At 34.8% G+C, this 17,719-nt stretch overlaps 1 protein-coding gene across 2 annotated transcripts; it reads left to right on the plus strand.

Annotated features, from left to right (window-relative positions):
* The first annotated feature begins 340 nt into the window (after positions 1 to 340).
* On the plus strand, positions 341 to 15,481 carry LOC124367227 (protein-tyrosine sulfotransferase 1-like). Of its 2 annotated transcripts, XM_046823904.1 has the most exons (8): positions 341 to 492; positions 4,232 to 4,354; positions 11,110 to 11,228; positions 11,297 to 11,405; positions 11,483 to 11,677; positions 11,819 to 12,072; positions 14,961 to 15,206; positions 15,261 to 15,481. In XM_046823904.1, the coding sequence occupies exons 1-7, from the start codon at positions 442 to 444 to the stop codon at positions 15,178 to 15,180; spliced, it is 1,071 nt and encodes a 356-aa protein (XP_046679860.1). In that variant the 5' UTR covers positions 341 to 441; the 3' UTR covers positions 15,181 to 15,206; positions 15,261 to 15,481. The 2 variants fall into 2 exon arrangements, with proteins under 2 accessions (XP_046679860.1, XP_046679859.1); XM_046823903.1 differs by having other exon boundaries at positions 14,961 to 15,481.
* Positions 15,482 to 17,719: the final 2,238 nt, after the last annotated feature.

Here is a 17,719-nt window from a genome sequence, read left to right on the forward strand (position 1 = left end):
GCGAGCATGTGACCCCCCAAGGTTGAGGTTAAATGGTCACTCCACTTTAACGGAATAGAGATGGCTGGGCGTCAGAAGATATGGTGGAAGCGAGGTAAGAGATTGCAGCGAAGAACACAAGAGTACGTGGTGAGGATGTGACCCCCAAGGTTGAGGTTAAATGGTCAATTCACTTTAACGGAATAGAGATGCCTGGGCGTCAGAAGATCTGATGGAAGCGAGACAAGTCATCACAACGGAAGAGAGGAGGAATTCCTATACTTACTTACCGTGGTAATGACTTTTTGTAAGTAGTGGCGGCGGCGGTGGTGGTGGTGGTGGAGGAGGGAACCGCTGCCCGACTCGAGCACGACACTGCGGTGCAGTGCGTCTCGCGCCACCGCTCGGTCTGGTCCAGTGCTCGTGAGTGTGTGCAGTGAGGTGCGGACCATGTGAGACACCATGTCAACTCCCGCTAACGTTGTACCTTGCCAGCGATGCGGTGGATACAAGGTATATTAGCCTATATTGTGTAATGTGAGTTAGCCTACATACATATCGCGGCGTTATTCACGGTCCTTATAAGGGTAGGAAACATTACTCGTAAATATAAGTTATAAATCTCAGTATTTCTGTTTTTCACATAAAACCTACCTAGACAGTAGAAAACTATATCAATATGCAAATAGTGTTTCTATGGTAGAGCGCATTGACAAAACTCTGAACAATAAGTTGAGAGAATATAGCTCAGCAAGAAAACTTTACAAACATCATACAAAGACAGTCTTAAAAAGTGATATCTTGCTACAATATACAGGTCTTGTATTATTATTGTATGAGTATATAATGTTCGTGTATTACTTATGAAAATATCTAATGTTGTCTAGAATTGTCAACAATACGTAACGTGAAGTATTTAACTTAATTATTTACGTGTAAACACCAATACGGTAAAGACATAAAAAATTAATAAATTTTTAAATTGCCTAGTTTTTGGTCTATATTTCAATGTTTTTTTTACACGCTATATAGTTTTTTTTACTTAGCCTTTGAATTTATGAAGTTGAAATTTCAAACATGTGCTATAAATAAATATCACTGAATCCAATATGGAGGTCTGTTAAAAACTTTAATATTAAACTAAGCAACAATCTCACTCTACTGTATATACAAAATTTTTAGAAGATTTATGCATTTAAATCGTATGCTAAAATCAAATTTATTTTATTTATTAAACCTGTACATAATTAAAAATCGTGAATTTTCCTCTAAAGCGGTTAGTGAGATGTGAAACTAGACTAACTAAGTAAAATAAACTAGATTTAATTAAAATAAATAATTTTCTTAAAAATAACATCGGGAAAATGTTAAAAGGATACAAAGAAAATGTGAACCCTTTTAAGAACACGCAAAAGCTTTATGTATTACGGGAAATAACTTAGCTAGCAGATTCAATTATTCCTTAAATTAAATTCAATCAGTTGTTTACAGTTATTCATAAGCATATAGCTAAAGTAATTAATAAAAAGATGTGCACATAATAAAATAAAATATTTTAGAAACACTTTAAATTAAATAATTATTACACCCAAATAAAAGCGTTTAAAAAATACTACGTCTAGTACCTACAATAATACAACTAAAACACGTTTATAAATGTAATATTATATACGTAAAACAATATTACGTAAATTTTGATGTATGTAATTTATTGACCACTGTGGTAGATCTTATAATATAACTTTATTATGAAGCCAAGGGTACACCACACCAGTGAAAGCCACTTTACAGGGAATCATAAAAAACTGAACTAAAATTGTGCTTTATTTTCGGTTCGATATCTAAGATATTACGCCTAATTATCATTATCGTTCACAAGAGTAGGCTATATTTGTGTTGTTCAGTAGATTGTTCCTTTTAGGTAGCAAATTTAGTTTTCAGTTATTAACATTTCATTTAAATATAAATACAGAATGACTATAAGTTAAAAGCCTACGGGTTTTTTTTAAATATCCCTGAAAGTTGATGATATTCTTGTTTAATTGAATCTCTAATATATTTACTATTTTATAATATGAATGAAATTTAACCTCATACTTTGTCGATTACAATTCAATATCTAAAACGAAGGTTTGTTTCAACATGATAAGGCGGCTTATGTCTAGAGTATCAATAAAATACGTGCGTAATGTCACTTGTAATTTCCACAATCCACCGAAACACAATGTATATTAGACACAAATGTGTGTTAAAATTGTTTATAAACTGTCATAAATGGGAACAATCTGGCACAATCCATCACTTTTGGATCCGAGGAAGGCGTTCGATTGTGTGTCCCATTTACCTCTATAGTACTGAAACTTAAGTTTTATGGCATCTCGGAGATTTCATGTAAAATAGTTACATCATATTTTGAAAGTAGGCAGCAATATATGTGCGTGTGAAAGGATCTTACACAACAATGAAAACTGTCACAATAGGAGTACCTCAGGGGTCGGTTCTTGGTCCTTTTTTATTTTTAGTTATAATAAATGATTTGCCGAACAACCTCAATCTAAATTCAGTCATATATGCAGACGACATATCGTTTTTTGCAAATTATAGAATTATAAATGACTTGCAGGTAATATTGAAACTCCACAACTGGATGCAGGAGACTGGTTTAGCTCCAATGGGCTTCACTGTAACCAGGAAAAAACCCAAAATATTCTTCTCAGTTTGTCAATAGATCAGTCGCAGTCAGTAATATTATTGAGGATTTGGATCGATACTAAATTAACTTGGTCAGATCACTTTGTGAAGTTATGTAACAGAATCTCGAGGGTTAGATTTTTGTTGTGGAAGCTGAGGGACTTAATATCCATAGAATATTTAAGAACTTAGTACTTTGATTTGTTCCAAACACATATATCATATGGTTTTATTTTCTGGGGTTATTCAACTGCAACCCATAGGATCTTACTTCTTCAAAGAAGGTGGTGAGGGGGTGGTGTAGAGTGGCAACACAATATCAGTGTAGGCCTTTATTTATTCATAACAAAAATTTGTTCTATGCTATGTACGAGTACGTGCTATATGCTCTTTTTTATATGGTACCTAAAACATTGCCCCGGACAACTAGTGGTAGCAACAGGTTGGCCTTTTTTTAATAGGACTGCTGTCAGCCACTCTGACTGCATAGCTCCTATCATTATCCAATGTGCTGAATCATGTGCTATATGTTCTTTATTATCTGGTACCTAAAACATTGTCCTGGGCCACTAGTGGTAGCAACAAGTTGACCCTTTTTTAATAGGACTGCAGTCAGCCAAATGACTGCATCGCTTCTATCATTATTCAATGTGCTGAATCATGTGTTATATGTTCTTTATTATCTGGTACCTAAAACATTGTCCTGGGCCACTAGTGGTAGCAACAAGTTGACCCTTTTTAGTAGGACTACTGTCAGCCACTCTGACTGCATCGCTTCTATCATTATCCAATGTTCTAAATAATCTGCTATATGTTCTTTATTATCTGGTACGGTACCTAAAACATTGTCCTGGGCCACTAGTGATAGCAAAAAGTTGGCCCTTTTTTAGTAGTAGCGGGCAGCCACTCTGCCTGCATCGCTTCTATCATTATCCAATGTGCTGAATTACCTGATATATGTTCTTTATTATCTGGTACCTAAAAAATTGTTCTGGGCTTCTAATGATAGCAGCAAGTAAGTCCAATTTTGGTAGTACTGATGTCAGCCACTCTGACTGCATCGCTTCTATCATTATCCAATGTGCTGAATTATCTGCTATATGTTCTTTATTATCTGGTACCAAAAACATTATTTTTGGGCAGCCGTGGTAGCAAGAAGTTGGCCCTATATGGTGGTACTGATGGCAGCCACTCTGACTACATCGCTTCTATCATTATGCAATGAGCTGTATCAATTGCTATATGTTCTTTATTATCTGGTACCTAAAACATTGTCGTGGGTCACTAGAGGTAGCAATAATTTGGCCCTATTTTTGGTAGTACTGATATCAGCTATTCTGCCTACATCGCTTCTATCATTAGCCAATGTGTTGAGTCATGTACTACATGTTCTTTATTATCAGCTGCTAGAAAAAGTGTCCTGGTCTACTAGAGGGAGCAGGAAGTTTTCCCTATATCTGATAATACTGACGATAACCATGGCGAAGGCTTTCAGACTGCATTGCTTTTGTCATTAGCAATACATGTGCTGAATAATCTTTTACATGTTTTGTATTTTCAGGTGTCAGAAAAAGTGTCCTGGGCTACTAGAGGGAGCAGCAAGTTGGCCCTATATCTGATAATACTGACGATAACCATGGTGACGGCCTTCAGACTGCATCGCTGCTATCATCAGCCACGCCAGGTACTAAATTATACACGTTGTGAAATCTTCAGTCTCATAGTAGTTTATTTTATTGTGCTCTCGAACTTTACAATAACTAAATTGTCTAAACTAGTGTGGATGTTACACAGGTCTAGTTTTAGCCTTAGTAAGAGTGTTGTTACTTTCAGATGTTTTGGACTTGGTTATGTTAACAACTAATTGATGTTCATAACCTTGTCAGGAGATCTCAAGTAATAAGTTAGTCTGTAGTTGATATGGGGTTTGAATTAATTGTGTTTCACATAGTGTGGAACAAATAAAAATGCGTCAAATGTGCCAATAAAGTTATTTTTATAAATTTGTACTTTCTGACTTGTTACTGATATGGGTACTAGTTTAAGTCCATAGTTTTAAGCAGCCAGTGCCGTAACTTACATTTTAGTCTAAAGGGCGTGACGTGAGAACCAGAGGGTTCTATCTGAGTATTTGAAAAATGTTCAGGAGACTATTTTTAATGTTTGCATCCTCTTTCTACCCCATACAAATTAAATATATCTGGTTATAACTGGGTGGAATAGGGAATATAAATTCATACTTAGCACAAATATAATTTATTTATATAAACATTTCAAAACAGTTTGTTTTATATTTTTGTTCTTAAAAATGTTTACACTTAGATAGAACCTTATGGCTTTGTATAATATTTTTCTTTTGAGTTCTCTATAGTTCTATTTAAAAAACGCATTGTATTATTCAACATCGACAGAAGGCATCCACTTGTACAGGCTTTTTAAGTCACTAACCTTATCAGTTGACACAGAAGGCCTGGTTTTTTGTTACCATTGGGTGCGGAAACCCGTGGGATCACACATTTCTTGTTGGTTTCTTTTTTAGGATTGCGGCGTGATTCCATTCATTTTCACCATGGCTCAACTTAAAAAAAGACATGAAATAAGTAATTTTTTATTAAATTTTAGCTGAGTTACTTTAGTGTATGGAACAGTTTTGTAATCCATGCTTCTGCCACTGTTTGAAAATCAAAAAAGTCGTTTTTCATCGTCTGTACGACATGATATGGGTTTCTTTTGTTTGCTGACAGAAGAAACTCTCAGTAGAGATAGGGGTGACCAAACTTCGGATAAAGCCAAAACCTTTTCTATATTTGAGTGTATATTGTCTACCTCCTGAATGCAGGAGTGGCCAGGTGTAGAATATTTTCAAAATGATGGACTAATTTCTGTCGTTATCTCGAAGGAAAGATGCTACAGCAGAAGAAATTAATGAGTTTCGGTTTTTTGGCACACAAATATCACTCTAACAGATAATGTCTATTGCTCCTGGATAAAGAGGACTTATTTTTCTGCAAAGGTTTTAACCACTGCGCTAGCGATATCATTTCCCGCACGACCACACAAACCCTCATGCCATATTGCACAAAACTCAAGCTTATTAGTACCATCTGACGCATGGGCTGTTAGATTGTAAGTATTAAACTTACGTATATAGAAAAAAACAGCTAACATTGGCTCGAGGCAAAGAGATGACGTTTTGAAGGTCAAAGTAAATTGCAGGTTTTCCTCTCTTTGACTAACTTTCTTTCTTGCCCCATGATGTTTTTTTCAAAAAATGTGCGTTTCATACTTTTTGTTTAACCTCTGTCGTCAATCTGTTTTTTCTTTTTTGCCATTGCAAATTATTTGCACAGATCACACCTGTCAGATTTTGGAGCAAGAAAGTCTATGTTGTACTCGTAATTAAAAATCATTCTATACATAGATGCCTTTAAGGGCCACCAAGCTGTTCTCTTCGCAATTTTGCACATAGAGTTGGAACAATTTAGATAAATTAAGAGTACCACATAAATATTCATTTTTAGTTGATGCCCTGCAGTAGTGTGACTTAACACGAGGGAAAAGATTCTATATGTTTTCTAATCACATCTTTGTCACACTGTTTGATTTTGTCCTTAGTCTTTTTACCTCTTTCATCACGTTTTTGGTTGTGTTTGACATTTTGTCTTTCTTGAAATGCACATTGTAGAATGTCTTTTGGCTTATACCCAAAGTTAAAAAAAAACTTTTACACACTCTTGTCTTTTCATTATTTACAAACAAAAAATAACTAAAATGCATTCATTTCCATGTTGAATTTGTAGCTATGTTTTGAGTGGAACTACATTGGGAAGTTTTGTATTAAGAAGTGCTTTTTCCCATTCTCATCATGGGTGTAGTAACTTATCATTATAACATCCCTATCATCCTTTGATATTTTAGAAAAAACATTTGTATTTGCATCTACAGTCCTTATGCTCAATTGTTTTACCTGTAGTGCTTATGTATTCCTCTCCACGTTGGCATTTGATTTTACGAATATTCTTCTTCCAATTTTCAGGATTCCTCTTCCTTTCATCTTTCTTCTTTTGATGGGGGGTTAGCTCTTCGGACTCATTTTCTGATTCTGACCCAAGCAAATATTCAGACCCACTACTGTCTTCTGAATCATATTCAGTTTCTGAATACTCCATTTCACTTTATAGTGCACTAAATAAACTGTAATAGGTCACTTATGAGTCAAATAATATGAAACATAACCTCAAAATACCTTGCTGTGTGAATATAGGCAACAGTAACAACAACATCAGCTACTGTCCAACTAAGTAAGCGTCAGATAGAAGTTTTTTTCAAAGAGGATAGTAGAGGGTATCTTTAATTTTCCAAATTGCAACCCCTATCTTGTGACATGTATTTTTAAAGGCCAATTACAAAGAAACACAATGACACTAAAACATATCTTCAATGTTTCTAGCTTTTGGGCTAATAACGACAAAAAATAATGATAAATTGGGACATGCCAATTTCTTGGGCATATCAACACAATGCATGCGTGATATCTTTCAGTAAGACTTTAATGTGCCTAGCTTATGTCTTTAATTATTACCTAATTTTTTTGTATGCATAGTTTTGGTGAGAGGAGTCTTTTTCTAGGTGGCATTACAATGTAAGCGGTTATTTACCCATAACTTTTGCTAAGAACTTTGTAGACAAGTTTTATTCATATCATTGTGTTTCTATAGAATAGGCTTTTAAAATGACATGGCACAATATATGGGTTACTGTTTAAAAATTTAAAGTTACTCCCTCCTACCCGACCTTAATAAGTGAGGAGGAATTTTTTTAACCTCCAACAAATCAAAAAAAGTATTTTAATAAGTATGGTGAAGGTTGTACATTGATATCTCGATTATTTTGGAATATATCAGGCATATCAGAACTTAATTTACACCCTAACACGTAAGGCATTATTTGCCCATAACATTTGCTAGGACCATCGTAGAGATGTTTTACTCATGTACGTGTGTGTCTATTCAATATACCTTTAAAATGAGATGTCACAAGATAGGGATTGCACAGCTGCACTTAAAATTATTAAATGGAAACTTATGCACTTTAATAAGTATGGTGAGGATTGTATATCCATACCTCAATCCGTTTGGAAAATATATTCAGGCATATTCGGACTTAATTTACACTCTGTATAACTAATATGTTCACTGAATATGGCTTTTCACAGCGACGTAGTGTTTTGACCCGGTGTGAACAGGTAGACTTTGTTGTTACTTATTGTTACTCATTGTTTTCAAAATTTTTAGCAATATCCTTACACCCTTGATGAACACGGTCTCTTAACAAATACATATTTATTTCGCACTCAGTAGCTTTCACTCAGTTGGTGATTTCAGATTTCGAAGCCATACCTCGGTTCTCAGATGCTTGATAGAATTTGAGAGTCATTTATTATAATAATAAATAACGGAATAATCCTGTGTCTAAAGATTTATATGGTACAAAGATTGATCTCTTCATTAATTATAATGTCGATGCATATAACTTGACTTATTAGTTATGTGGAAGAGCTGAAAAAGGTACACATTCCAAATGAGTCTTTTAGAAAAATGTATAAAATATTTTTGTTGCACAGAGAATTTGCACAATTGTCATAAAAGCAGCTAAAGCTTATGAAAGTAGACATTGAAAGTAGACTAAAGAGTCTACAGAGATAACATATACAAGATAGCATGGGACATTATCAACTCCAATTTAAAACCAGATTTTTCCATATTTTCAAAACCAATAAAAATTCAAATTGGGGATGCACTTTTACAGACCCCTGGAGAAGTGGTCTGGGAGTTTAGTAATTTCTTGGCAACCGCGGTGCCGAACCGGCCTTTGAGCGGTCTAGTTTGGAACCTATAATGGGACCGATATCGTCCATGGTGCTTTCTCCTGCTAGCGAGAATGAGGTGTCGGGGGTGATACGGGGATTCAACACAAACAAATTTAGATCTAAATTATTTCCTCACTATTCCAAAATCCCCTATATGTATGGCCTTCCCAATATCCACAAACCTACTATCCCTCTCCGGCCCATCATTAGTTCTCGTGGTTAATTTTGCAGGGAATTGTCTAAAGTCCTCTTGGACATCTTAACGCCATTGGTAGGAAAAACTGAGTCTTTTATCAAAAATTCCAGGAATTTGTAAAGAAGTCAAAATCTCTGAAGCTGACTAAAACTGACTAGTAAGTTTTGACGTTGAAAGTCTATTCACAAATGTACCAGTTCCAGAAACTCTCGTAATTATTGAATGACGTCTTAAAGCAGAGCTAACTTTAAAGAAAAGAACTAAAATTGTCATGCCAGTAATTATGGAACTGTTAGAACTATTTACTCAATATAATTATTTTGAGTTAGAGGGTCAAATTTACCATAAAAATGAGGGAATGATAATGGGTTCTCCGCTGTCTCCTATTTTCGCCAATATCTTTATGGAGGACTTTGATCAAAAAGCTTTGGCTTCAGCTCCGTTCAAAACGAATATTTGGTGGAGGTATGTGGATGATACCTTTGTTATTTTTCCTCATGGAGGCACTGAACTGAATTAGTTTTTAATCACATTAATAGTATTCCTCCTTCCATCCGCCTCACAATGGAAGTGAAGTCCAAAACAAGTTTCATTTTTTGGATTTTGTATGTATTAAGAGATGGGGATGTCCTTCAGACAACTGTTTTTCGAAAGAAAACACACATAGGAAAATAATTATTTAGTTTATCAATGAAACCATCAAAAATCTGTCAAAGAAGGAGTGGCCTACTCATTATTTGATAGAGCAAAGACCTTATGCTCAGATAAAGATGGATTAAAGAGGAATTTAATAAATTTGAATCGGGTCTTAGACGCAATGAATACCCTCAATTAGTAATAAATAAGTGCAAACGAAACAGAAGAATCATTCCTGAGTAAAAAAAAAAAACGGAATAGTGATAAATTTGCGTTTATGTCAATCCCTTATGTGCCGTGATTATCGGGGAAAATTAGAATAGTAGGGAGAAAGTACAGCATTAGAACATTTTCAGGGAGTATTTGGGTACATTACTGGCCCATTTGGGTAAATTAGGTTTAAAATTACCCAAAATAATATATTTAGGGCCACATCTGAAATAAATACCCACATGGGACCAATAACATACCAAAAGTTAGCAATACTGTTTGTTATTATTACTGGACTTTTTGTCAGTCAACTGTATTGTAATTTTTCGATTTTAGCATGTTTTGGATGCCTGTGAGTTTTTCCTGATGCTTTTTACTTTATTATGTTGAGTCATTTGAATATTTTAAATAACAAGTAATTATAAAAAGAATTACATTCAATTAATAATCCCTGCCTATTTGGGATCAAAATCCAAATGCGGTCACAGTGTTAACGTACCCATTTGGGCTTTTAGATCACACGAAGAAATTGTTATAATTCTGTCTATAAATCTGTCTATAAATCTGTTTGTGAGTATTTGAAAAATTAAAAATTTTAATTACTTTGTACTTAGAGTTAGCTTATGTTTTTATCAAAATGAGGTTTTTAAGTTTTACAGAAATATAGTTTCTCTGTTTTTTGTGGCTACCGATCTAGACTTGTTGGTAGCTGACAGCTTTCAATAGAAATATGTATATTTCACAACTGTTTTACTAGTATATTATTTTAATTCATTTTATTAATACAACACATAAAAACAATGGAATATTAATGTGCCTAAAATTAACCAAATGTTAAATGAAGACCTAAATTACAAAGAAAAGGTTTCATCTGAATTTTGTGCACATTTTATGTACCTGCTATAAATAAAAAACATAGTACAATAAATTATATGTTTTTTCTGCTATGTTCTTATATATGCTTATAAATATGGAAAAAATTTGTCCATGAAGATATTAAAATAGGTGACGTTATCGTTCTGCAGTATAACCACTCAATAGCTAGGTAGTTTCTTCTTTGCTATACAAATTAAATGAAATAAACTTTTCCGGTGAATAAATTCTGTGCAACTCGTTTTACTATCCCAAAAGTCTAATTATAAGTTACTTTATAAGAAGAAGTACCTATTTTGACTTATCAGGAACCGCCTGCTATCTCGCCACTTCTTGTTTCTGTAGGTTCCATCAAATGAGCGTCTTACTAATCTTTTGGCTAACCTTCATAAAAATGTACAATAGTAAATATTTTATATTAGTCCGAAAATTCAGATATACACAACTTTGAACAGATAAATCTGACCCAGGTTTTTATCCTTAACTAGTGTACCTTCATCAGTTACGAATTATTCGCTCTTCCTTTTTATCTGTCCCTTTCAATAAGCTGGTTAAATTCTACGATGATTTGATTTCTTAAAGGGGGCTCAAAGCATTAATTAGTTCAAATACTAAAGCTGCAGAAGGAGAAAATACGTGAATTATGTTGTTCCAGAAAGCCTGGAGGCAGGGTGAGGACTACGACCGCTGGCTGCCGTTGGTATTTGTCGGCGGCGTCCCACGATCCGGTACCTCGCTGGTCAGAGCCCTCCTGGACGCTCATCCTGACATCCGGTATGTCCTATCTCTCTCGTCCTCCTCTGCTATACAGTAGAGCAGCTGCTACAGTGCATAATGTACAGGTGCGGCCCGGACACCAGGATCATACCACGAGTACTGCAGATGTACCATCAATGGCTCACCGACGGCAAGGAACACAGGAGACTGCTGGAGGCCGGGGTCGACTCTCAGGTAATTATGGAACGGTATAGATCACGAACGCGATGTCTATCTCCGTACCCTTCCTACACTGTAATATTGATCCTCAGGTGCTGCAAGCAGCCGTGTCAGCGCTGTGCCTGGAAGTCTTAGTCCACCACGGGGACTTCGCACCTCTCCTCTGCAACAAAGATCCTCTCACATTCCAGTACGCGGTGTACCTCTCAGAATTGTTTCCTAGGGCAAAGTTCCTACTGGTAGTTCGGGATGGCAGGGCTGCCGTACACTCCATCATATCCAGGCAGGCAAGGTGTTTACTTTATCTTTACCCTTTCAGACTATTCTAAGATTCTGGTGGTAAAACGAAAAGTCTGAATTCATACATTATTACTATTTAAAGAACAATATCTAGTCTATTTCGAATCGACGTGTTTTTGTTCTTGCAGATTCACGTGGCTAGGTACGATCTAGAGAGTTACCAAAGCAGCATATCTCAATGGAACAATGCTACGGACCTGATGCTCGACCAGTGTCAACTCATAGGACCTAGCCGCTGCCGCGTCCTACATTACGAGATGCTGGTCTTGAGCCCTCGTCGGGTCCTTGATGCAGTCCTGCGGTTCCTGGAAGTCCCTTGGGACGAGAACGTCCTTCATCACGAATCCCTCATCGGTAAACCTGGAGGCATCAAGCTATCGAGGTATATTCAAATGGCTTTACATTCTCCTTAAAAATACTAATAATGCTCCGTAAATTATTTTTGTAACAACAAATATTTTTTTATTTAAACCCTCAAAAATATATATAATAAAAGAATGTAAGTGTTTTTAATTTTCCTTGTTAAATGAATTTTTAGTAACTTCCAATTGAATCTATTAACTCGTAAATATCTCATGACAACAATATTATATTTTATCAAGATTGTGTACCTTGTTCTCCACCTCCCAAGGAAATTGAAATCTTACCTGTGTAACGGAGTTACTGAAATCTGGAATTTTCGGTTATTAACAAAAAACTCCACATTTAATTTATAGAAAGGTTGTACTCAGGATCAAATCTAGGGTGAGGGACAAGCCATGGTTGTTTAGGTTGTAACATTTTAGAGCGGAAAAGGAGAATGGAATTAAAATTTAAAGAAAGTTATGTGTATATAGAACAGTACTCTATCAATTATGTTATTCTTTTGTTTGAAGTTTATTTTTGACGATGGAAGGATTGTGAAGGAAACTGGATTTTTCCGGATATTTGCCATTGTTCAGTGATACAATGTTATTACAAAATATATTTATAAAACAATTATTCTAGTTACGTGGCTTATTCTATTATCATTTTTCTTGGACTTGCCATTGGACTTGAAAACTTGTTAAGAGCTCTCGTTCCAACCAAATCCTGATTTTCCTTAAAGAATTTCCGATGGACGGTCATGAAACACAATCAGTCAATGTGTCCTCTCTGCCAGGTCTTTACCAAAGGGTACTGAAAGATCGTTATACAGTAGCCGTAGTGAGAAATGCATGCCATGCTGTCTTTAAAGTTACTCTTTGACTTTGCCTTCGATAAATACAAATATTTATTAAAATGTTGCTTCCAGGGATGATAGCTCTCACTTTGCTACTCACTGGGTACGCCCTTGTTTTATACATGTTGAGGTCATTAACAGCTAATCTTCCAAAGGTATAGAAGTAAGCACTTTTACGCCATGTGTGCACAATTCGTGTTACAGCGGCAATCTGTCTGACTGGCGGTGATAGGATCGGTTTTGGCGATTAGGATCCATTAAGGGTCTAGATTATGATAGAACACTGGAGACCTATATTTACCACGGATATGTTCGTAGATTAATTTTTCTATGGCTGGTAGAGTTTAAATCTTTACTAATTCTTAATTGCTGTAATTTTGTAATAGTGAAGAATTTACAACCAGAATAAGAGCATGGAGTCTGTCTCTGAGCAGGACACCCTTCAATAGCAGTTTATCAAGATAGCGGATTTTATACTTTCAATCAGTTCTGCCTGAGTTGATAAAATACGACTATTCCATCACCTAAGGAATAGAAGTGTGCTACTGGTATTTAGACCCTTCAAATGCAGATAAAACGTAAGGTATAGACATCACACTTTATTACATTTAACGTGACAACGACATATAACTTGCTGCTGAGCAGTATGAAAGTTCGAAACGCTTTTAAAAACTCTGTTCTTTTAGAGTAGCCTGTTTTCTAAATCTTAGAGGGACTACCCATTAAATTATGTTAACATGTATAAATTAATCATGAAGTTTCTTGTTCTTGTTTGTTGTTCTTGTTGAGGTATCTTGTTGATTAGTACACGAGCATTTATAGATTTCAGTAACTCTGCGTTACATTGTGGGATGTGAAAAATCAAGGCACGTAACCTCGATGGACAAACATTCCCTCTATAGTGATAACATCACACACTTCACGCCCCTCTCCATACGGACCCCCCCACACACATCGTTGCTATGATTATTGCCATGTTTTTTCTAATTGTTCATATAGTCGTTGTTATTTATTTATTGCTTGTTATTTTTAAATAAATTTATTGCTCGTTATACTATATTATAAGATAATTGATTTCTTGTAGAAAATTTATATTCTACCGCTTGTCGTTACTTAACTATATACATTGCACGCTGCTGCCTGTACTATAAGCTAATTTATTGCTTGTTAAAACTTACATTTTATTGTTACTTGTTACACATACGCACACCCCCACACATCCCATGCTAACATTTTGCAGTAAAATTTGTAGATTGTAGATAAGTCGATACTGGTCAGTTCTGACAGAATTTTTTTCAATAGTTTATATTATCACTTTTAAAATTATTCGCTAATTGCTATAATAATACTTTGAGTGATATATCTTATTTTTCCTCGTTATTTTTGTTCTTACTACTTTTTATCTAGCATAATTTCATTGTTTTATATACATATATGTTGTTAATATTAGTAATGTTTGGCTTCTTTGGTAACATTAAAAATACCAAGTTTCATTCTTGTACTGTGATAGTCATGGCTTAGCATGTATTTAACATTTGTTTGTAAAATGGTGTATATCGTATACATAAATAAACAACATCAAACACCAAATATCACAAGTAGCACCCTTGGGGAACACCATACTCTGACTTCTGGGAGTGGACATTAACTAGCTCTATCACTTATAGGTTCGAATAAATATGGTGTATACCGTATATATAAATAAATAAATAACATCAAACACCAAATACTACAAGTTACACCCTTGCGGAACACCATACTCTGACTTCTGGGAGTGGACATTGACTAGCTCTATCACTTATAGGTTCGAATAAATATGGTGTATACCGTATATATAAATAAATAAATAACATCAAACACCAAATACTACAAGTTACACCCTTGCGGAACACCATACTCTGACTTCTGGGAGTGGACATTGACTAGCTCTATCACTTATAGGTTCGAATAAATATGGTATATATAAATAAATAAATAACATCAAACACCAAATACTACAAGTTACACCCTTAGGGAACACCATATTCTGACTTCTGTGAGTGGACATTGACTAGCTCTATCACTTACAGGTTCGAATACTCCTCAGCAGAAGTAAGGCGAGCGATACACAAAGATTCACTGAACCGGTGGGTCGGCAGATTCCCGGAAGAGGTCCTGCGGGATTTGCCCCGTCTAGCGCCAGTATTGTCCAGACTCGGGTACGACCCCGCCGACTCTGTTCCTGATTACGGAACTTTGGCGGAAACTTGGGACTTGGACAGCGTCTTCCTGGCCAGTGACGTCACGTGACGGTGACCAAAGTGTGTGAATGTGTTTTGGAATGGTTCGTCCATGATATAGCTTGTAAATACTATTATGCTGTGTGAATAGGGCTTTTAAACCAAAGAAGACCTTTAGTTGAATTTTAATAAACATTTGGTATATCTGTTCAGGAGTATATTTTAATAGTTGATTGATCCTACCTACAAACTATTCAATAATCTTAATGATAGACTTTTCATATAATACTCGACGTATCTGATCCATTTGAAATTGTATAATGTTATAGGAAATGTACGTGTTGAGACAAATAAAGCGAAATAAAACAGTATTTTATAACCTTTGTGTAAAACAATCCTATCCACCAATACCACATTATTGTAAGATAATTCATTCATGTGCTCTTGAATCTTGGTGAAATATCAGAATCCTAAAACTTTGTATTAATAATTTTACAAAGTAGTATAATCGGTAGCCATAAAATTGTAACTAATCTTGGCCCGAAGAAATGTTCTGATTCACTCGTACGATTCTAATGTTGAAGCGCTGGAGGAAACTTACTTTTATCCAAAAGCTGTTATTATTAAACGCCAATCAAAAAGTACTGATTTAAATTTTCATTAAGTACCCTAATAGAAGCATAGAAGCTTAACAATCTATTCCAACTGTACCAGTCGCTAAATTTTTACAAAAGTTTATAAAAGTTTTGGTAAATTTTTAACGTCAATATAATGTTTACAACTTTGAAGTCTGCCATTTTTAAATGTGTTATATTGTATCTAATTTGTCACATTTATTTACCCTGCACACGACGATACAACGCTGAGAATCTAAAAGAACTCTTGTTTAAATAATGTAATTGAACAGTATGTGTTGTAAAGTAGCTAACAAATTTTTATAATATATTCAAAGAGGTCACCAGAAAAACTTTTAGTTGAAGGGAGATGACTTTCGAAACCGATCCGCGCACACATAATACACAGGTGTCAGTTTTCTTTGTGGTTTGTGGAGGTCACTTTAGTGGTCGATTTCGCTCTCTGCAGTCTTTAAACTTTAAGAAATATTTATTTATTTAAATGTTACAATACAGATTTAAAAATCCAATTATATTGTGACATATTAATATATTATTCATTGATATCTTATTACTAGGAAATTACACAGAAAAATCATTTTAAAAATACACTTTTAAATCCCAGTCCATGCTCTTCATGCCTTCCTGTATTTAACAAAAAATAACAAATAAATAGGCCATATTACAGTACAAATAAATTATTGATAATACTAAATTGCACAATGCCATTCATTCAAATAATAGACACACTAACACTAACAATACAATACATATTTTATTTTATATTTTTAATTCCTTACAATTGAACCCAATCGTTTGATAACATTTAAACAGCTAGAATTCAAAGCTGTGTTGATTGTAGCGGTGAATGAGGTCAAGGTCGACGACAATATATCAACATGATCGGGCAGAGCGGTGTGCAGTCGCATCATTGTATTGATAGGGGAATTTGTACCTAAATTTGAGTAAGCAAAATGAGGACTAAACAACCCTAGACGAGGGGCGGGGAACAAGTCCACACGGGTTAGCAGTACACTACAGTCTACCTTACCAGTTATTAGCTTCTTTAAGAAAACTAGCAACCCCACACAGCGCCGCCTAGGAAGGCTCCCGAACTCAAACAAAGTCAATAGTTCGGAATACTTTGTCAAATAAGTATAAACTCTAAATGTTTTAAAGTACAAAAATCTTAAAACCTTGATTTGTATTTGTTCGATCATTTCAATTAATAATATTGGGTTCCAAATTACAAATCCATACTCGAGTTTTGGACGAACTAAAGAAAGGTAAAATAATTTTAACGTTGAAAACTTTTTGAAAAATTCACTAGACCTGCATAAAAATCCAAATGGTTTGTATGATTTTTTACAAATATTAATTATATGACTAAAAAAGGAAAAAAATAGTACTATACAAAATAACAACCCAAATCTTTTGAAATTTGAAATATTGTTTTTTAAAGACTAATCAAATTGTAAGACGCTCCTTGTTTTCCTAGTGTACCTCATGCCAACACACATGTCCGCATTAAATCGCAAGCCTGTTTTGCTCCACATGAATAAACGATCTAAGTCATCTTGCATCAATTCACATTCCTGCAAGATTAGAGCCCTGAGGTACGCCAGATTTTACATAACATTCACTAGAAAAAAATCCACGGCATGTCACTATCTGTTTCCCTTTAACAAAGTACTATGAAAAAAATGTTATAGAACTTATGGAAAATCCAAAAAAATTATAGTTTTTTAGTAATTGTATTGACAGGTAAATATTGAGAGGTACATTTTTTTCATTGTAAAAAATTGTTAAGGAAGATAATCATCCTCATATGTGTCTTAAAACACTTAATTTAGACTATGAAATACAATATTTAGTTTCAAGCGCCACAATATTGAAACCTTTTAAGATAAGATTTAACAGTTATTTGAAATGCATTACAGTCTTTCTGAATCGCCGCATCGTTACATTTTACAGTCGAGAGTCATTAAATATGGT

The sequence above is a fragment of the Homalodisca vitripennis genome, chromosome 8 (assembly GCF_021130785.1).
Source record: "Homalodisca vitripennis isolate AUS2020 chromosome 8, UT_GWSS_2.1, whole genome shotgun sequence".
Taxonomy (NCBI): domain Eukaryota; kingdom Metazoa; phylum Arthropoda; class Insecta; order Hemiptera; family Cicadellidae; genus Homalodisca; species Homalodisca vitripennis.